Genomic DNA, 19,178 nt, shown 5'->3' on the forward strand with positions numbered 1-19,178 from the left:
TGCATTTTTATGCATTTACAGAGCCATTTTATCGTGAAAATGTCGAATAAATTTTTTATTGAAGTGTTTATATTTAACTTAGGCATTGGCCTTTCTCTTTTAATAATGTTTTCTTTTTCATTATATGATCTCGAGCCAAAACTTTTTTAAAATAAATGTTCAATATCGCAATTACATTCCGAATCGCTAGCCACTATATAAGGGCTAAAATTAAAAACAAAATTATAAAAACTTACTCGGTGAAATAAAATGTGTGGTGGATATACATACTTGGTACAAAACATTCTTCAATTGTACGAATATACTCGTACTTTTAAAGAAAATTATAATTAAATATAGCTTTGTAATGAAACGTACATAAAAATAACATAAAATATTCTTTACTCTTTAAATCTTAACCACTTAGTCAAATTGCTACCTACGAGTGGAATCAGAGACGGTCCTGCTTGGTGTGTGGTGCGTACATGCACGCGGGCTGCCAAATACCGAGGGTGCCCATACCGGTTAATGTCAAATGCCTCTTTTGTCGCATCACTAATATACCTCAAAAGACGCGACAGGGTTCTTGTAAATTTTAAACGTTTCTCACTATAGCTGTAAAAGTCTAAATATGTAAAACTTAATAGATTGTCCGTCGTTTATTTTCTAATTAATTCGTTTTACGACCAGGTGTTGTCCAATTTCCAAAATTTACAACTTTTCGATCACTCTCGTCGAACTGGAAAAATGTCTGTCTTTATTACATCTAATATTTCGAAGAAATCAGTCCCACTGTACTCGGCTAGAGATTGGGTCGGTTAAGCTTTTGTTTAAGTAATATTCCGGCTCTTTCAGCAGGGTTTTATTTATGTCCTCAATTCCCTAATCGCTTAATTATTTAACTACTTCTTAAGTAGAAATAAGTCGAAATCGGTTACTTTGTACTCGAATATTTGTAGTCTCGGGAAAAAGTGGAAAGACAAATTTTTATGACAAACGTACACATAAATCGTAAATTTAAGGAAAATAAATTCTAGAGCTTTTTCTGTACGTGTCTCTCTCATTCATTAAATTTCGTTGTAAATTATGCTACCAAAGTAATAGTTAATTTTTTAACATTATACAAGAATTGTACGCGTTTTTTCCTACATCCCCTTAAAGATGGGACATACGAAATCGTAATATCACTGGTTTAACATTGAAATCCGTGAGTAATATAAAATCGGATTTTTTTTTAAACTCCTGCCAACTATACAGAAAACTATCATAAAAACATACAGGTAAATTCTTATCGGTTGGGTTAAGTTATAAATTTACTCGTGATTCACGTAATCGGGCGAGGGAGGGCGTCTAACAGCCCGGAACCGGTCCTGGATAGAATTGGATGCGTTATACGTATAGCAGCCACCCGAGGTCCTAGGCTTCCACCGGCTAAACCGGGTGAGGTTGGTGCTCTGTAAAACGCATGCGCGAATCCGGCTTTTTGAATGCTGACAATACAGCGTTTCCACTCCGCTACTCCGCCACTAATATTCAAATATACAATAGCGATCTTATCTTTTTTTTTCACGTGTAGTATAGAAATTTGTAATAAGATACATAATGCGGTTATAATAAAATATTGTGCGATTATTTTCGTATAATTAAAATTAATATGTATTTATTTTTTAGAAAATACAAGGGAAGCGGCGCATCCACCGCTTCTTATGACGGCACGCCATTGAACTTTACTAATTACAACCAGTATAAAGTAAAAAGTTTATTACTGGCGCATAAAAAGAGGGCCGTTTAGCTCAGATTCGGAAGCAAAATTTAATGTAAAAGCTAAACATGAATTGATGCAGACTTAAATTTTTTTGTTAAGTGATTAAAACATTGTATTTGTTTTATTGATTTCATTAATATTGTTTAGGATCTTACTACTTCTGAGTAATGGACAAAGACCGAGTATCAACAAACATGTGTGCGTGTCTGAAAGACCCATAAATGCAGATCTTAGGCAAAAGCCTAGGTTAGGTACTGTACGTCTTAAATCCTACTGCCAAGACCCAAGAAGAGAAGGTTAATAAAAATTATGGAAATATATTGAATATCAAGATATATTTTTACTATAGACCTATCTAATGATTATTCTTTTATATTCCATACCTATATTCATTTTACAATTAGTTTATTATTGAATTTCGTATTTATATACAAATGATTCAAACTTATTTACCTTTGTCAAGTTTAAAATACTGTATACATAAACAAGATTTGTAACTTATTTTTGAAATTTTATTAATTACAACGGTTATTAAACAAAATTCACTGCTAGAGATTCTTTTATAAGAAAATAATTTTTTTACAAATAATTAAACAAAGTATATTGCTAATATTAAAGATTTAATTATTTATACATTTTAACATCATCCTACTAAACTTAGAGAACATATTCTAAGTAGATAATCCTTAACCATAATTAAATTAATTGATAGAAATATATAACAAGCCTTTGAGTGAAATATTAATTAAAACTTTAAAAATATTCTATAATTTTATTTTATCTTATAACATATTTTAAAAATCATTTCTAAAGTTTACATGGTATGACCTACTTAGCATTTTAATAGCATAACAATACGAATTTCTTTATTCATAAATTAGATGTAGGTGTAGTTTAAATATAATCTGTTCTTAGAAATTAATAATAAATTTAAAACATTAAATATTTCAACAATATCTATTTACAAATTCAATTTATATCATTTCATTTTTTTTTTAATCCGATTCATTCTCCGATTCTTCATCTATTGGTTTAGCCGTTGGCGGCCGAACTATAAGTAAATAACAAAGTATTAATTATTATAATAATCAATTTTAATTAATACTGTAATCATATTTAATTAATATTAACGTACTGGAACATTTCACGTCGTTAAAAGTGATATCATCTATAGCGAATCCTCCATCCGCAGATTCTCCATGAAATTGGAGCTAGAAATTAAAACAAGTTATTTTATCTTGAAATTCGAGCAAATTATATAAATAGAAATAAATTTAATATTTATATTTACAGCATAATCTGTTTCCATTCGTATTTCAACTTGTGCGTAAGTCCATTCTACAGTTTTGATATGATTCTTTTCTTTACCGCCAACTTTCCACAGAAGCGATAACTTTTCGGATTCAGATTCGGATAAATCTACTAATTGTACAGCCAGAGAAGTATCCGCTCCTCTACCAAATTTAACAAACCAAAAGCTGAAACACCTCACTCCACTATCACTATTTTTTAAAATAGGACTTCTTAAAATAGGTTTTTGAATTCTCTGCTGATTGAAGACATCGAAGAAGACGAATCCAGCTGAAAAAAGCCATCATTAATTAACTATTTTTTTTAATAAGACAAAAAAAAAGAGATTTTTAGCTTACTAGTCCCTCCAAAAGTACGATCGAATACATTAGCAGGTCTACTAATACTAGTAGCTAATCTCCATCTTACTGAAGCACCCCTTTCTCCAATTCCGTATTCGTATGTCGGAGGTGCTATTGTTCTATCGCTCCAGTCGCAAGTATCTTTATCAAAGAAGCATTCCCCTATAACAATTCAAACATGCACAAATAGAAATATGTAATAAAATTTCCTAACTTCAACTCTTTTATTAAATAAACTGGGATATATTTTTAGATGTTCTGTTCTGGTTGTGTTCGTTTGTCGACAGCCAGGAAATGTTTCACAGAACAATATAAGAATGGCTTTAGTACTAGTAAATAGGAAGGTTTACAGTATTCAGGAAACGAGAAAATAAAAAAAAATCAAACAATATTATTTGACTTCTATATCTAAAAATGTAGTACAATGTTACGATGTTAATTTCTTGTGTAATTAATATTTTATGATATACCTCTGATTGGTGTTCCGTCATTAGGATAATCTGTAAAAAAAAAACTTTTTTATATGCTTAAATATATAGGAATAAAATATAAAATTATTTTATTATAAAATAAAATAGGTTAATTAACAATAAAATATTATATATAGCTTATATAAATTGAAACATACATATTTTTGGATAAGGATAATAAAATATAGATTTTTCTAAGAAATAAAATTAAATATTTACTACTGTTACATATGTTCGATGTTAAAATTTTAAGGTGCAATTTTTTATTAATTGTAAAAAAGATTTTTAATGAGATTTTGAAAGTTTATTTAGAAAGAAATTTTATATTGAAAATGCATAAAAAATTAAGGTTAATACTGTGAATATTATAAGAAATGAGCAATTGTGACATCGTTACAATGCTGGACTGCAATTTAAAATCACATTTTAATTTAAAAAATTACATGACTTCCGATCAAGACCGGAAGTTTGTATACAGTTAATCGGAACCTTCGACCCCCAAGCTATCCATATCAGGTCTCGATTTTCGTCTATCTAACTCCGTTCTCGAGATTAAGGAAAGACAGACAGACATGCGAACGGACGAATGAGTGTGAATCTATAAGTTTACAATTTGAAAACTGTAGCCCAATAAAAGAATATTATGTTACTTACTTCCACAATCTCCATCGAAGAAACTAATATCATCAATAGCAATAGCACCGACACTTCCGTGACCCCATAATCCTTCAATGATCACCTAAATATATTTATAACACTTATTATATAAATAAATTATTAAATTATTAATCATTTAATAAATCTCGTTTAAACTAACTTGAAAAGGTTCTGTCGGTGTTTGTCTTTCTGGTCCAATAACTACAGCCGCTCTAGCTCTAAGCCATTGTCTTCTTTGATGATTGATTAATCTCCAGATAGGAGTTATATTTAAAGATTGCTCCGGAAGTGCTGGTCTCGTATAGACTCGAGTGCTACCCAAATTTGGACCACTAGAATCGATTGTACGTTCGAACATATAATAATAGAATTCAATACATCTAGGACCTTCAGGAGCTGGTAAATTTGGACTGATTAACCATGCTCTAGTACCTCCTCGAAGTGGTAAGGGTGATGTGTTAGATAACGCCATAAAGAAGCCTAAAATAATTAAATTTATCAATGATAATGATTAAGTTAACAGATTTATGATATAAAATAGATATATTAACCTTCGGAAGTTCCAGTTGTATGGTCTATAAGTGGAAGACTTTGAACGTGAGCATAATTTTGAATTCTGTTCCAATCGAAATCATCTTCTCCAGCTTGAGGAGGAGAATTGATCCAATTGCAAATATTTTCTTCAAAATTGCAATCGGCTAGAATAAAAGAAATTAATTTATTTATTTCTCACGAAAACGTGACGAAATTATACTGATAATTACGAAGAATAGCCTAACTCACCAGAGAGCTCAGCGGCAGTTTGAGGATAAACTGTTGAGAAAGAAAAGTCAAATTGAATATATAATTTATTTTAAAAGAGAAAATAAACAAGAAAAAATATTCACTTGGACATGATCCGGGTCTAAAAGAGATATTATCGATAGCTATAGTACCCATTGTATTTTTGCCAACTATTCCTTCGAACAAAAGCTAAAAAGAAAGGAAATTTATTAATAAATTAAATGCATTTTTCGCTCTTTATATACATACAGAATGATAATGATATAGGATTTAAATAAAATAGCTTTTTAACTTATTTTGTGCTTAATTTTGGTTTTAGAGAGTGTTTTTTGGAAATATTACTTATAAGTGAGTAGGAATAAATGTAACTAGTTTATACAAATTTAAGTCAGAAATTGTCCGTAACTATTATATTTAGACTATTCTGATTATTATACAGTATTTTAAATATACAATTTTTAAATAATAAGAATTCCTTTAATAAGTTTGCAACACACTAATATATGTACCCAGTAGCGAATAGTTGACTTGTAGAAACCATTATTGATCCTTTGGGAACACTTTAATATGATTAATGAGTTTCTAAATCATGGTTATTAATTAAAGAGCAATTACTTGACACGAAAACGACGGTTAAAAACATAATAGGTACGCTACCTAATGATTTATTAATTATAGTTTATGTAATTATGTATATTGTTCGAAAATTTTTTTAAGTTTTTAACCATAAATTTTACTCAATTACAAAATTATTTTTATGGTTTACTTTATATAAATTAAAATTAAGTCTAAAGAAATCGCTATACTATTTTAATTATTAACTATATTATTCTGCACATATTAAAAATATAGAGTAAATAAACAATAATTATAATTAAACTTCGATTTAGTGGCACAATCGAGTGTAGCGCTAAACCGAAGTATTAATATTTCAAACAAAAATCATATATAAGCTAATAATAAATGTATAAATTTGAAAATTTGGCGATATTAATGTCGTTTTCAATGCATAATCATACATTTAGTAATTCACATATATCGAAGTACATACTCTATACAATATTTATGGGGTGATCCGTTCACAAGTGTTCACTGGAAGAACTGCGCTATTTAGGAGGGTGTTATATAGGGGTTTAGCTATATCTAATATTGACTTATAACAGACTATATTTGCATCATATAATAATTACAGTATTAAGAAATTACCTTATAAGGACTGGGAGAAGAAACGGATACTTGTGCCATATACCAATGGTTTCCGGCATCCCCTCCTATTTCCCATAACACTCTTTCTACATTTTCATCATCTAGTTGATATTGCTGTTTGACTCTTAAGATTCCCACTCCGTTGCCAAACATGTGAGTGGCAAATCTCATGCATACGGGATTACTATCTCCTAAGAAACCGAAACGACATTGTTTAAATATTTTCGTAACAACTAAAAATAGGTTTTAAAAACACTAACCAGTAGCTTGAAATAAAGGACTGACTAATTCGGCTCTATCACCCGGTTTTCTCGGTTTGGCATTCTCAATTGAAGCGTAACCACCTAAATATTATGAATTTAAGATTGGACTAAGTCAAATGATTCATTGTTATGTAATTACAGTAACTAAAATTTTACCTGTTGGAATATCTTTATTAAAGCTAGTAAAGTCTCGACACGGTCCTGTTAGATAACTTTGACTTCCTCTGCTCAACGTCCAGTCAAAATCATCCTCTTCCTCTTCGTCTAGATTAACCCAACCGCAAAATCCACCCTCGAATGTACAATGTCCTGTTGTCAATATTTTACATTTAATCAAAACAAATAATAATAATAATCAGAAAATAATAAAATGGTAACGTTTTTCAATTGACCTAAGCAATTTTCGGACGAATCACTTCCGACTTCATTAGATTCTATATCATCGATTGCAATGTAACCACGAAAACATCGTTCCGAATCCTTTAACTTTTTAGGAAGAGCTTCAAAGACGATCTACAATAAAATATAATTATTTATTACACAGGTTTAAGAAAATGAAATTTCTTGACGAAATTCCAACCTGATGTTTCTCTCCAATGGCATAAACTACTTCTCCTTTCTGCCAGTTTTCGGTCATTATGTCGCTGCTCTCCCAAAGAGGTATCATTGATTTATCTGCGTGACGATAGAGCAATATTCGTAATTTATCAGCACTGAGTCCCTCAATCGAGTAATAAAACGTTAAACAAGTCCCCTGCGGTTCAGTTCGTGAAATATTTGGACTTAAAAGCAATGCGTTATCTGCGATATTATCATCCACATTATCCGAAGGATACAGGGATGTTTCGTAAACAGCATAACCACCTGAAAGCAAAGGAATATTTAATACACAAATCAGTGTAAGAATCTTCTTAAAAATTGATTAAATATAGATTAAAATACCTTCGTAATCAGCGGATGTTCGATCGTTTTCGGGACCACCCAACAACAAATATCGCGATCCTCGATTGACTTGCCAACGAAAACGATCGGAGGCATTTTTCGGATGGACCCAATCGCAAAACGTAAGATCAGAATTTTGTCCGAAATTACAAGAAAGCTCGAGATCTTCTACTTTTACAGATATAAGAAATTTTATAATAATTAATATATTAAATTAAATTCGAAATTTTAAAGTTTTGCTCACCTTCGTCGGAGTCTTGACGTTTTTCTCTATGCTTTTATATAATAATTCGGCAATTAAGAGAATTATTTATTATTAAACTTAATTTTATATGTTAAAATGGAAAAAAAATATACTTACTTTAATTGAAGTGTTTAAGTAATTATTCGTTAAGAAAAATCGATTCGGTTGTAAAGTAATAGCTTGAGATTCTAAGAAAAAAAGTGATGATAAAAATACTATCTTCTGTATCTTCATCTATCCAAAAAGTTAGAGTTCTGTAATTAATATTTGCTTAATTATTAACGTTTAATTAATTTAGAAGATTTAATTTTATAAAATGAAATGCTTTATAATCATTAAATCGAATTTTAATGGCAAAAAGCATTGTAAAATTTTTGAAAAATTGGATAGAAAGGAAAATGTGAGCTCAAAATAGGATAAAGAAATAAGTAAAATAGATTTTAAAAATAGGATCATATGACTTCTATAAATGTGTAGTACAGTAGGCCTATATCTATAGAACTACTGTACAACATATTTTTAGAATTATATAGCATTGTATCTTTATAAATTAAAAATTTTTTATGTAAATTAATGATATGTATTAAAGGATAATAACATAAAAAATTAAATTATTACGATTAAAAATGTTTTGTAATAAATAAATTTTAAATTGACTTAATATTCAAAGCAATTGGTTTCTATTTACATTGAACAGACCTTGAACATTTCCGCAAAAATCGTTTGTATGTGTAAAATACAAGAATATCACAAAAGGAGTTTTGTGATATTAAATCATTATTTTCCAAAAATAAAATAAAATTTTTTAAGATATTATTTTCGGGAAAAAAACCATAAATTTTAATGGTTTATATTTTTAAAAAATCGGTTTAAAAAATATGCATTTGTTGAAATATTCTGTTCAATTTTCCCAGTAAGTTCGAGAACGATATAAAGAAGGACGTGAATTGTTTCTATGTTCCTGCGTCCCTGTCCCATTTGCAGTTTGATCCCAATACCACTGAAAAAATAATAATGATGAAAAAAAATAAATAAATCTACTTATTTACGTGACATTGACGATTTCTCACGTCAAAGAAATTGCGTGACAACATGAAGCGGATCTGCGCCATTCCACGATATTTAGATACGTATAAAGGATAAATCAATTAACTGTTCCACTTTTTTTCTAACGTGCAAAAGTGTTTTTTTTTTTTATTCCTCTCAAAACTTCTCAATAAATAAAAAATTAATCGAGAACTTTGTTCATTTTTTTTCTATATTCGATTATTATTATTATTCTATTGGAGAAATGATCCTTTTTTTTAATCCCTCGTTCGAAGGGAGGAGATGGGAAAAAATAGTGGTCAAACTATGCCACTTCCACAAAAGAACGAAACTAATCTTTTTAGAGTGTAGCCCATTTTTTTCTATTTTTTGAGTTAAAAATTCGTTTTTCATATGTTAAACATACAGAAAAAAGAATTAAACGGATGTTGTAGAATGTCAAAATACCCCTCTAATTCCTCATTTGTATGTAGTTTTCTATAGAAAATGAGTGGAGTGCACTTGCCCCTTTACGGTCTACTGAAACTGTTGGTTATTTATTCGAATAAAATTAATAATACTTTCGAAAAAAACTGAATTAATCGATAAAAACTGTTAATAATAATAATAATAAAATATATGATAACTTTACAGGAATTCATTTCTTTAAATTGAAGTTTTAGATTGAATTTTCACATAAAACGGTAAAGAATTGGCCCGATTTTTACGACTGAATAAATCCTAATAATGATTATCATCAATAAATGCCAAACAATTCATGAAATGTGTCCAATAATAATTACATTCCATTAACAGACGTGAGGTAAAGCTTGAATGATTCGCCATAGATTAATCACATAAACTCATTGGATTCAATTAATTTTTAGTTAGATAAGAATTATGTTTGGATTTAAACGATAAGAATTGTTCATGCCCTATATTTTCTATACAGTTTTAAACTTGAAAATATTATAGAAACTTCAGAAATTGAACTTTTTGTACTGTACAAATTAAATTATAATGTTAAATAAATCATAAAGTGTAATTAATTCTAATGTATGATTATAAAAAAAAAGGTTAATTTTCTGTTAAAGAATTATCATTAAACACTATTTATTAACCAGTAATTATCATAATGAAGAGTTTGATTATTAAAATTTCATGTAAATGATACGTACAGTAATTACGATTATCTGTTAACATATAGAATAATTTTTATTAATAAAAAATTTAAATTTATTACTTAAAATTTACCGATTGATATTCATTAAAATATTAAATTAAACTTTAATTCTGTAAAATCATCATTATTAATTTAATTAATTAATTAAAATAAATTGGATAAAGTGGAAAAAAACGCTCAACAATGATAAAAATTAGTAATTAAAGTGAAAATATTTATAATTTAAACGAGAAATATATTTTTAAATCTTATTTTTAAACAGAAAATTTACCTGAGTAAGTAGGGAAGTGATGTTCAGATGCGCTTATCCCGTATACTGCTACTGGTATGAAAAGTATAGTGTTGCTATAGGAACGTCAGATGAGTTTGTTTCGATGAAGAGAAAATGAACGTCACCACCGAAAAAATAAAAAATAAAAAAAAATAGAGAGAAAAAGTGAAAGGGAGACAGTTTCAGAAATAGGACAGTTGAAAATATAACACACAGCATCACGAAACGGATGCTGTTTACATGCTATTATAAGATACTATAGAATGTTATTTAAAATTATTTATAATATTTTCTAAATGAGAAATAATAAGAAAATTTTATACTAAAATTAATTAATATTTATTTATTTTTGGAAAATGTTAAAGTAATATAAAACAAGTTGTTAGCATTATGAATGGTTGTAAGGTCTCTATGGAGAGAAAACTTTGTCTTAAAAGTATTCGTTTTAAATGATACATTTAAGAAAAATATTATTTTAAATGTTTAAAATTAATCTTTAATATTATTATAACTTTTTCCTACTGCTTTATTCTAAGTGTGTTTAAGCTTAAAGACATTTAGGATCTAGCATTATCACTATTATGATGCGTTACTAGCAACACAATTGTGTTGCAACATAGATGAATGTGTAAAAACAATCAATAATTGTCAGTTAATAAACTGGTGGCTATAAATACGCTTTTATTTCCCTTCCTTTATATAATATATGTTTATGTATGCATAAAGAAGGGGCCGTGGAGAACTATCATAGGTTCTAGGGCCTGAAGCCTCTGTAAATTTCAGGTTTTGATCAAATGGCCCGATGTCCCCTTTTTTAAGAAATCTTACATTAATATATACAATACGGTATATCCTCTTCCGTCATTGTATTCTACTTTAAAACAGATACATTATTTTAGTTGGTATGATAAAGGAAATTTAAAATGTTAAATACAGTATATAATTATAAATAATTCTTTTATTTAATTCGTTAACTTGTTACAATGCCAAATTCAGAAAAGTGATTTTTCGTCTTCTCTGTATTTCATGTAGCCTGTGTTGCATGTAAGATATTGAATGGCTTAAGAAGCTTCTTAAGAAATTAAGTTCTTAAAGCTGAAGAACATTTTCAAAACTATTAATAAAACATAAAAGATTCAATTATATCTTCAAATTATTCTGCCGGGTGATGTTAGTCACAGAATATAAATTCTGTAGGAAGCCACGGAACCATCGTCAAGGTCTCACCCTCCTCCGTGGGTTTTTTGTTTGTCCAGAAACCCCGTAATGACTAGGCAGAATCGCCATTACGGGAAAAACTGGAATCACCACATTTACAAAAACAAATATTGTCGATATATTCGAAAGCGTCTCGAAAATTCTGTATTCCTACATTTTATGGAACTGGAATTGATTGGAACACTGTATCCAAGTGAGGAAAACTGTACGAGTTTTACCATTGATAGCACAATGACGCCGAAACACTCTCCAATTGAAATTAAAAATTAATTCTGTACATCGTTTCCAATTTATAAGAGGTAACACAGGCAAATATATCCAATCGAACGGGATTTTCTTCTATAATCAAGTATCGAGTTCTTCCAGTGCAATTTGCAAATCCAATTTTCCATAGAATTTTCAATCGGCAAATCTAAAACACTAAAAATGACGATCATCCACGTATCTTTATAGCATTTTCGATCGATTCGTCACCTGATATATAAATTGAAATTATAAATAATCAATAATCGAATGTTAAAAAATGAAAACAAACTTCCCTTTTGCATCTCTTGTGACTTAAAAATTGAAAAATTAATAATAAGTTTTTTGAATATTGAAGATGGATTTACAATTATCTTTTAATTGAGATACTTTCACGTGTATAAAGCTTTAAACTTTCAGATAAAAGTAATCAAAACAAGAATAACTGAAAATGCATTATTCACAATGAAAAATTTACAACAAACGGAGAATAATTAATTGTTACTTTGGCTTAAATTGAGAAATATTGTTTCGATTTTAATTAATTTCTTTTGAGATAATTTAAATACGATGCGAAACTTATATTAATTATTAGAATTTTAATTCAAATATCCTTAGAAAATTAACAGATTTATTATTATTTATTGAGTAAATGAAAATTTTATTGGAATTAAATAAGCATAAAATTATATTATTATTAATAACAAAATGTTATTGAGCATGATAAAAGAGTGATGAATAATCCGCATTTCAGGAAAGATTTTGATATGGGGTCTCGGGGGCTCTGCAACGTACTTTTATTTTTCCATTTTCTGTCTTGTATCATTGTGCAGCACTGATTAGTGACGAAGAGCGTGCAAACTAAACTTATTTTAGAAATTCATATATAATATTTCCAGAATAAGATCACGTTCAAAAATAAATTGTTTTTTAATTGTCTTTGTTGCATTTCATAAACTGACTTAATACAGTATTTGAATTTTCTGCTATTTCCGCCCCTGTGCATCATACTTTTCTCGTTAGCAATAGAGTCGTTCCGGTCATCTAACTACTTTCAAGGGAAACTTTGGATTGAAATAACGTGACTTCCCGCCTGTACCAGAAGTTTGTATATAGTTAATTGGGACCTCCTGTCCCTATGGTTTCCATGTCTGGTTTCGACTTTAATCTGTCTAACTCCGTTCTCGAATTTATAGGTCTATAATTTTTCCAAATGCAGCCCAATAAGTTAATTATAATAAACTTTATAATGATAACGGACATCTATCTACTCTACATAAAATACTTAGCTTAAAATCACCACGTCACTGTTTTCCGTCACGAGAAAGAAAATAATAGAAACGATGGAACGGAAATCGATAAATCGTCACGAAGTTTCTGAACAGGACAGCGAGGGATCGAAGTGTATAAAATGAATATATATGTTACTGTAAAAGTCCGAAGTCTTGTAAATCTTAAAAATTACCGGTAAATACGGAGATTTACAGGTATTGACTGGTAAAAGTACGAAATAGCTGATGAAATGTCTACATTTCGGGCTTTTACCGAGTAATACTGGTAAATGTCCGGATTTACCGTCGGCTCGAGTGAAAAGAGTTCTGTATTCATATGTATCTGTTGTTTTGCAATATACAATATATTGAAAAATATAGGCTAAATTAAGAAAGTGAAATTATTATTGTAATGATTATTATTTGATTTCTGAAAATAAATCTGCCGAAAAATAAGCAGTGTAGATGAATAAATCGTATAAGTCGGATTTTTTTCTGTTTAAGTCTTGCTTTTAATGCAGTAGAATGGATGACATAAAACGTAGAACATTTTATGAATTTTTAACTGAAATCTGTTCACTACAGACGTTTGAAGAACTTTTCCAGCCGACACTGATGCTATTAGTTCCTCTTCAGTAGAGTGAAGAAAAACTAATATCATCAGTGTCTGCTGGAAAAGAAGAAATTCTTTACAACGTTTGTTTTTATAAACTGTTTAACGTGATACGTGAAGACCACATTGCTATTAGTCATGGTGGAAGATCTCGGATATTTATGGAACTGGATCGCAAGCATAAGAATGACTATTGAATCTACCGTTACTTATTTAAGATTATATGAACCTTGTCAAAATAAAGAAAAAAGCATTGAAAACCCATCCTATATAACGAAATAAATCCACGATTGACTTAATTGATATGCAGGCCAATTGATTGTATCGTTTAATATTTATTATAACCAGAGCTCGACACAGAGTACTTGTGTCGAGGTAGAACGGCTGTATGTTTAGCCTCCTGGTTAACTTAACAAATCTAGTGGCAAGCGGCCATTGGATTTCTCAACCCGAACGCTAAAAAGTACAACCATAGAAATAATAAAATATATATCATCATAGATAAAAATTTTTTAAAAATGTTGTTTTTTAGGTTTAAACACTTAAAAATATCATAGGCTACGTGGTATGAAAAAATATTTACGTCATTATTAAAAATTACGTCTTTTTGAAGCTGAATACTTTCATTTTCTGGTACTTTACAAAACAACAGATACATATGAATAGAGTACTTTTTTTACATGAGCCAATGCTAAATCCCGACATTTACCAATATCTTTCTGTAAAAGCCCCAGATGTAGACATTTCATCAGCAATTTCGGACTTTTACCAGTCAATACAGATAAATCTTCGTATTTACCGGTAATTTTTAAGATATATCAGATTTCGAACTTTTACAGTAACATATATATATCTGAAATCAGAGTAATAGAATTTACTTGCTTGAAAATATGACAGTTCATCTAATTGTTTGCACTTCTAATTGGCTTTTCATCTGCATTTCATGCCAATTCTGTACGAAATAATTTATAATATTGTAGTTTTAACTTTATTATTGATACTTTAGTAAAAAGAACAGTACCAGAGCACTTAAGTTAATTTTGAACTGATTGTTGAAATTATTATACCAGAGCACCGGAAATTCAGAGAATTAGATATAAGAATCATGTAAAGATTAGAGAAACAAAAGTTATTTGTGAAATATGCACAAACGGGACCGTTGTATGGGGGCCTGGAGATAGAGAGGGCCCCTTTAGATATTGTATTTTTGAACAAATGATAGGCTATACATAAAATGTTTCTATATTAATTAAATAGTAGTCTTAAGGATCTTATTTTATATTATTGAAAATAACATTAATTTTATAGATGTACTGGTAAAAACCACTACCGGCCCCTAAGTTATCTCAGGGTTTGGGAGAAAATCCCCAGTTTCCCATCCCTCTCGATGGTCCTGTCCACAAAGAATCTATTTGTCCTAGTGATTGCTTCTGGCCTATTTTACATTATTCTGTGGGAAAGGAATGCAATTTTTTTTGGATATAATATTGTTCAGGAACAACGATTTTCGGTCCACACAAGCAGAACTATTCAAGAATTACGATTCCTGAAAAAGTATCATTCATAAACGATAACGATTAAAAATAAAAATAAAACGAATTTCAAGTAAACAAATACTTAAATTTCATTTTTAGCCTTATTTATTATTTTAAATGTCTAATTACAATTTTATAGTAATAAATTAAAGAAAACAAAAATTGAAAGACGAAATTTGTACATTTATTCTTAATTAGATCCGAATTCTTCTTGCCAGGAATTGTACTGATCCGCAAAATTACGGGCAGAAGGTTTGGTGCGAGATATTGCTAGCAATACATCCGTTGTTTTAATTGATTCTAAGGAAACAGATGGTAATTCACGACCTGAAAAGAAAAAAAAAAACAATTTTTACAGCAACAAATATGTTATAAAATTTATAATTTAAAATTAGAACAAAATATTTTTTCCATGAATTAATTTTCTTTTTCTTTTTAAAGAGTACATATATTATTAATTTATTTAAATTGAGCATTTTCAATGTTATCTTGGAACTACAGTTGTCTGTTTTATTCTCTGGGCTATTATATATAACAGATGGAAAGTATGCAATCGGTCAAAAAACTGACTCCCCAGATTTTTACATTTTTGGACTCCGAGACCTTGAAACGTCAAAAAATGGGAAAAAAGTAGAATTTCTGACATTTTTGCAAAGGAGTTTTGTGTATTAGGGGATTAAGGTGGTTAAAGGTCAAGAGGAGGGTTAAAAGTGGAGAAACAGCGAGAATCATATGTCGTATCTTGAATGAGATCAAACTTAATGAAAATTTTACTCCTTTTTAGAATTTACAATTTTTTTTTATAAAACTCATTTCTACCCTGCAAATTAAGCTTTGCCATTTTATAATAATTAATAATATAAAAGTATTTAACAATAAAATCTCATAACAAATGGCATCATACATATTTTAACTCTTGCCAGAAAGTTACCCAGCTCATTGCTGGAATTTATTATTATACTACATGGGCTTTTGCACTTTATATGAGTTCTTGTACATTTTTTTCTTGCAATTTTACTGCATTAGTGATATTTTTTAATAATAAGTAAATAATACTTGCAGGAGATGTGAAGCATAGGCGTTTACAAGTATGAGAGAACTTTTGAAATTGACTATCCTAAATACTGATTACTGGAATTTTAGTATTTCCTTTCTTATATTAACTATCAAGACAGAAGTTGACAACAAAAGAAATGGATGGAAAACAAAAATTTTTAGCGATTAAACGAATAATTTTACATGCTATGTCTTTTCTATAAAAAGGAAGTCACAGAAAAAATGCTAGCAATTTATTAAAAATAACTGTTTCCATTGCCAAAACGAAACAATTTTTTCCATTCATGCTGTTTTCACATTCACGAAATTTCTACAAAGATAAATAATGTTTACTCATGTAAAAGCTACATGAATATTCCAGAGACAAAGTATGTTTTCGTGTAGCTAACCAAATATTGTTTGTTCACCTATTTTTATGTCATAACATAGTATTACAGTTTATAATATTTCATGAAGAATACACGTTTATCCTTTAGCAAATGACATTATCAACAGTTAGTTTTTCAGTCAAGAAGCAAATGAATAGACCAGTAGTTATTTCGTCTTCCACTTCTGTTCAGGAACAAAAGTGGAAGATGACAACCGAAAAGGCACAAAATCTAACAGCAGAATTGTTTGGACTAAATGAAAACTGACTGAAACTAAAATAATCTCTGTAGATTTTCAAATGCAGTTGTGTTATTAGATTGACACATGACTGTTCAGTAATTTTGGATATGGTAACTTTTAAGCATTTCATTTGAATACGTTTCACTTAGATATACTGCATCTTGTTTAATCTGTAAATAGTGAACATAAAACATCCTAACGAATAGCAGCAAATGTAGAAGATCACCTTTGTTTGTATCTCCAGAAAAATGACGACAAAGACTCAATCAAGTCTTATCCTCATTACTCTTCTAAAGATAGTGGCACCTGTAGGATATATTTCAGATTTATTGTGCGTCAATGCACTAGCACAATGCAATGATTAACTGAACTAAGTAATTGAAATTGATTACTGCCATATCAGTTATGAAAATTAACGAAACTTTGCAATTCTCATTATATTCTATTGTTTTTTCTCTTATTTCCATATTTTTTTGCTTAAGCTAGAAGGTGCAAGTACATCTTGCATCTCCTTCAGGGTACTCTTGGAAGATAGAAATGATCTTCTATAGGCCCTAAATGCTGTTCTTCATTATGTTTTATATTCAAGGCCATCAAGAGTTTATACGGAGTCCATTAGCTCCTATAAAGTCTCTATTACACATATTTTTTGAAAAAATGATACATGTAAAATATTTCTTTAACAAAAAACAGTCTTAAACATTTTTATTTTTTGTTAATAAAAATAACCTTCTTTTATAGGGGTAGGTTTTTTACAGGACCCTCTGACCCAGGAAAGAATCTCCAGCTTCCCCTTCTCAATGGCCCTATTTATAATAAATATAAATTATTTTTATCATCTTAAAACAATTATTATCAAAATACATAAATTAAAAATCTCAAATAAGTTATAATTTCTTTTTCACATTACATGAAATATTCAATGTGGTATACTTCTAATATCAAGAATAATTTTAAAAATAATGAAAGTTGATATTTCCATTATGAAATCTTACCTTGAATATGGTTTTCTAGTAAATTGAAAATATTTCTTATACAATTCATAACTGTTTCTTTGCAAACAAGTTTAATGTCAGCACCAGAATATCCATCAGTTTCCTAATTAAGAAAAAAGTTCATATATTATAATTTTTTATTTGATAAAAAAAAAAAATAAGCTAAAAGTTCTTCATGGAATAATTCTAAAAATTCATTGTTACTGTATAATCTTATGACTGATATTTTAAAATTAATATACTGTATACATGTATGCTTAATAGATTACAACATAAATTATGTATTAAAATTGCATATTTTATAGTGATCTTGAAATTATCTTTATAATGCAATTAATAAATAATATACATATTTTTTTTTAAGCAAGCAGGAAAAAAATATTTAGATACGATCAATAAATTAAGAAAGACTTTTGTATTCTATGTTCCTCAAAAGCTAATAAAATAAAATAAAAGACATAATAAGGAATACCCATCATAAAGAGGTGAAACAAAAGGATAAAGATGATGATAAATTTCAAAATACATTAAATGAGAAACAATAGAAATATATAGAATTTACTGTAATGTAAAAATTACAGAAAATTCTATATATATAATTCTATCAACAAATTTACAAATATAGATAATTAAAGAATAGTCCAATAGGAAGAGAACAAATCTAATGCAATGAAAACAGATCCATAAGCAAGGCTGTTTTAAGAACTTTTGGCCCAATTTCTTTAATTAAAGAATTATATAGATACAATTCAAAAATATTAGAAATTAGATAAAGCCTCTAAGAAGGCAATGGGATGCACTGTGCCCTAGCCATGGCCAGATAGGTTCATGCATTAATTCAACCCTGTTCATGAAACATATTGACAATCTTTGATACTGTTTTCATCTGTAAAAGTGGATTTATCCTTTTCCCACTTTACCCTTTTTAATCTATAATATAATCGAGACGGGTTGATGATAATAATAATAAGTGCAGAGCCCAAACGGTTAGGAGTTGGAAGCTGAAATTTGGTACACAGTTAGGGTACGTCACGAAAACGCACACTAAGAAGGGATTTTTCGAAATTCCTCCCGGGGGGAGAAAGACAGGATTAAGGCTTAACACTTCCATCAACAATGGAAGTGTTAAGTAACAATGGCGGTGTTAGGTAACAATGGAAGTGCTAAGTAACAATGGAAGTGTTAAGTAACAATGGA

At 29.1% G+C, this 19,178-nt stretch overlaps 2 protein-coding genes across 3 annotated transcripts in view; both read right to left on the bottom strand.

Annotated features, from left to right (window-relative positions):
• Positions 1-2,511: 2,511 nt before the first annotated feature.
• On the bottom strand, positions 2,512-10,483 carry LOC111625533 (MAM and LDL-receptor class A domain-containing protein 1-like). 2 transcript variants are annotated; one of them, XM_023368693.1, is made up of 19 exons: positions 10,442-10,483; positions 8,079-8,215; positions 7,962-7,992; positions 7,718-7,888; positions 7,356-7,639; positions 7,168-7,288; positions 6,932-7,084; positions 6,773-6,856; positions 6,513-6,703; positions 5,411-5,495; positions 5,307-5,336; positions 5,075-5,221; positions 4,684-5,003; positions 4,521-4,605; positions 3,867-3,896; positions 3,394-3,558; positions 3,036-3,325; positions 2,880-2,955; positions 2,512-2,795 (listed from the first exon to the last, which is right to left on the bottom strand). In XM_023368693.1, the coding sequence occupies exons 2-19, from the start codon at positions 8,193-8,195 to the stop codon at positions 2,740-2,742; spliced, it is 2,436 nt and encodes an 811-aa protein (XP_023224461.1). In that variant the 5' UTR covers positions 8,196-8,215; positions 10,442-10,483; the 3' UTR covers positions 2,512-2,739. The 2 variants fall into 2 exon arrangements, with proteins under 2 accessions (XP_023224461.1, XP_023224462.1); XM_023368694.1 differs by lacking the exon at positions 10,442-10,483 and adding an exon at positions 9,640-9,916.
• A 2,939-nt stretch (positions 10,484-13,422) lies between these two features.
• LOC111625527 (katanin p60 ATPase-containing subunit A-like 2) overlaps positions 13,423-19,178 on the bottom strand; it is a 40,658-nt gene continuing 34,902 nt past the window's right edge. Inside the window, exons 13-14 of the mRNA XM_023368689.1 lie at positions 17,982-18,084; positions 13,423-15,648 (exon numbers count right to left, since the gene is read on the bottom strand). Of these exons, the coding sequence (XP_023224457.1) occupies positions 15,512-15,648; positions 17,982-18,084 (240 nt within the window). The 3' untranslated portion in view covers positions 13,423-15,511. The remainder of the gene's footprint in view (positions 15,649-17,981; positions 18,085-19,178) is intronic.

The sequence above is a fragment of the Centruroides sculpturatus genome, unplaced genomic scaffold, assembly GCF_000671375.1.
Source record: "Centruroides sculpturatus isolate CEXI.00-Female unplaced genomic scaffold, Cexi_2.0 scaffold105, whole genome shotgun sequence".
Classification (NCBI taxonomy): domain Eukaryota; kingdom Metazoa; phylum Arthropoda; class Arachnida; order Scorpiones; family Buthidae; genus Centruroides; species Centruroides sculpturatus.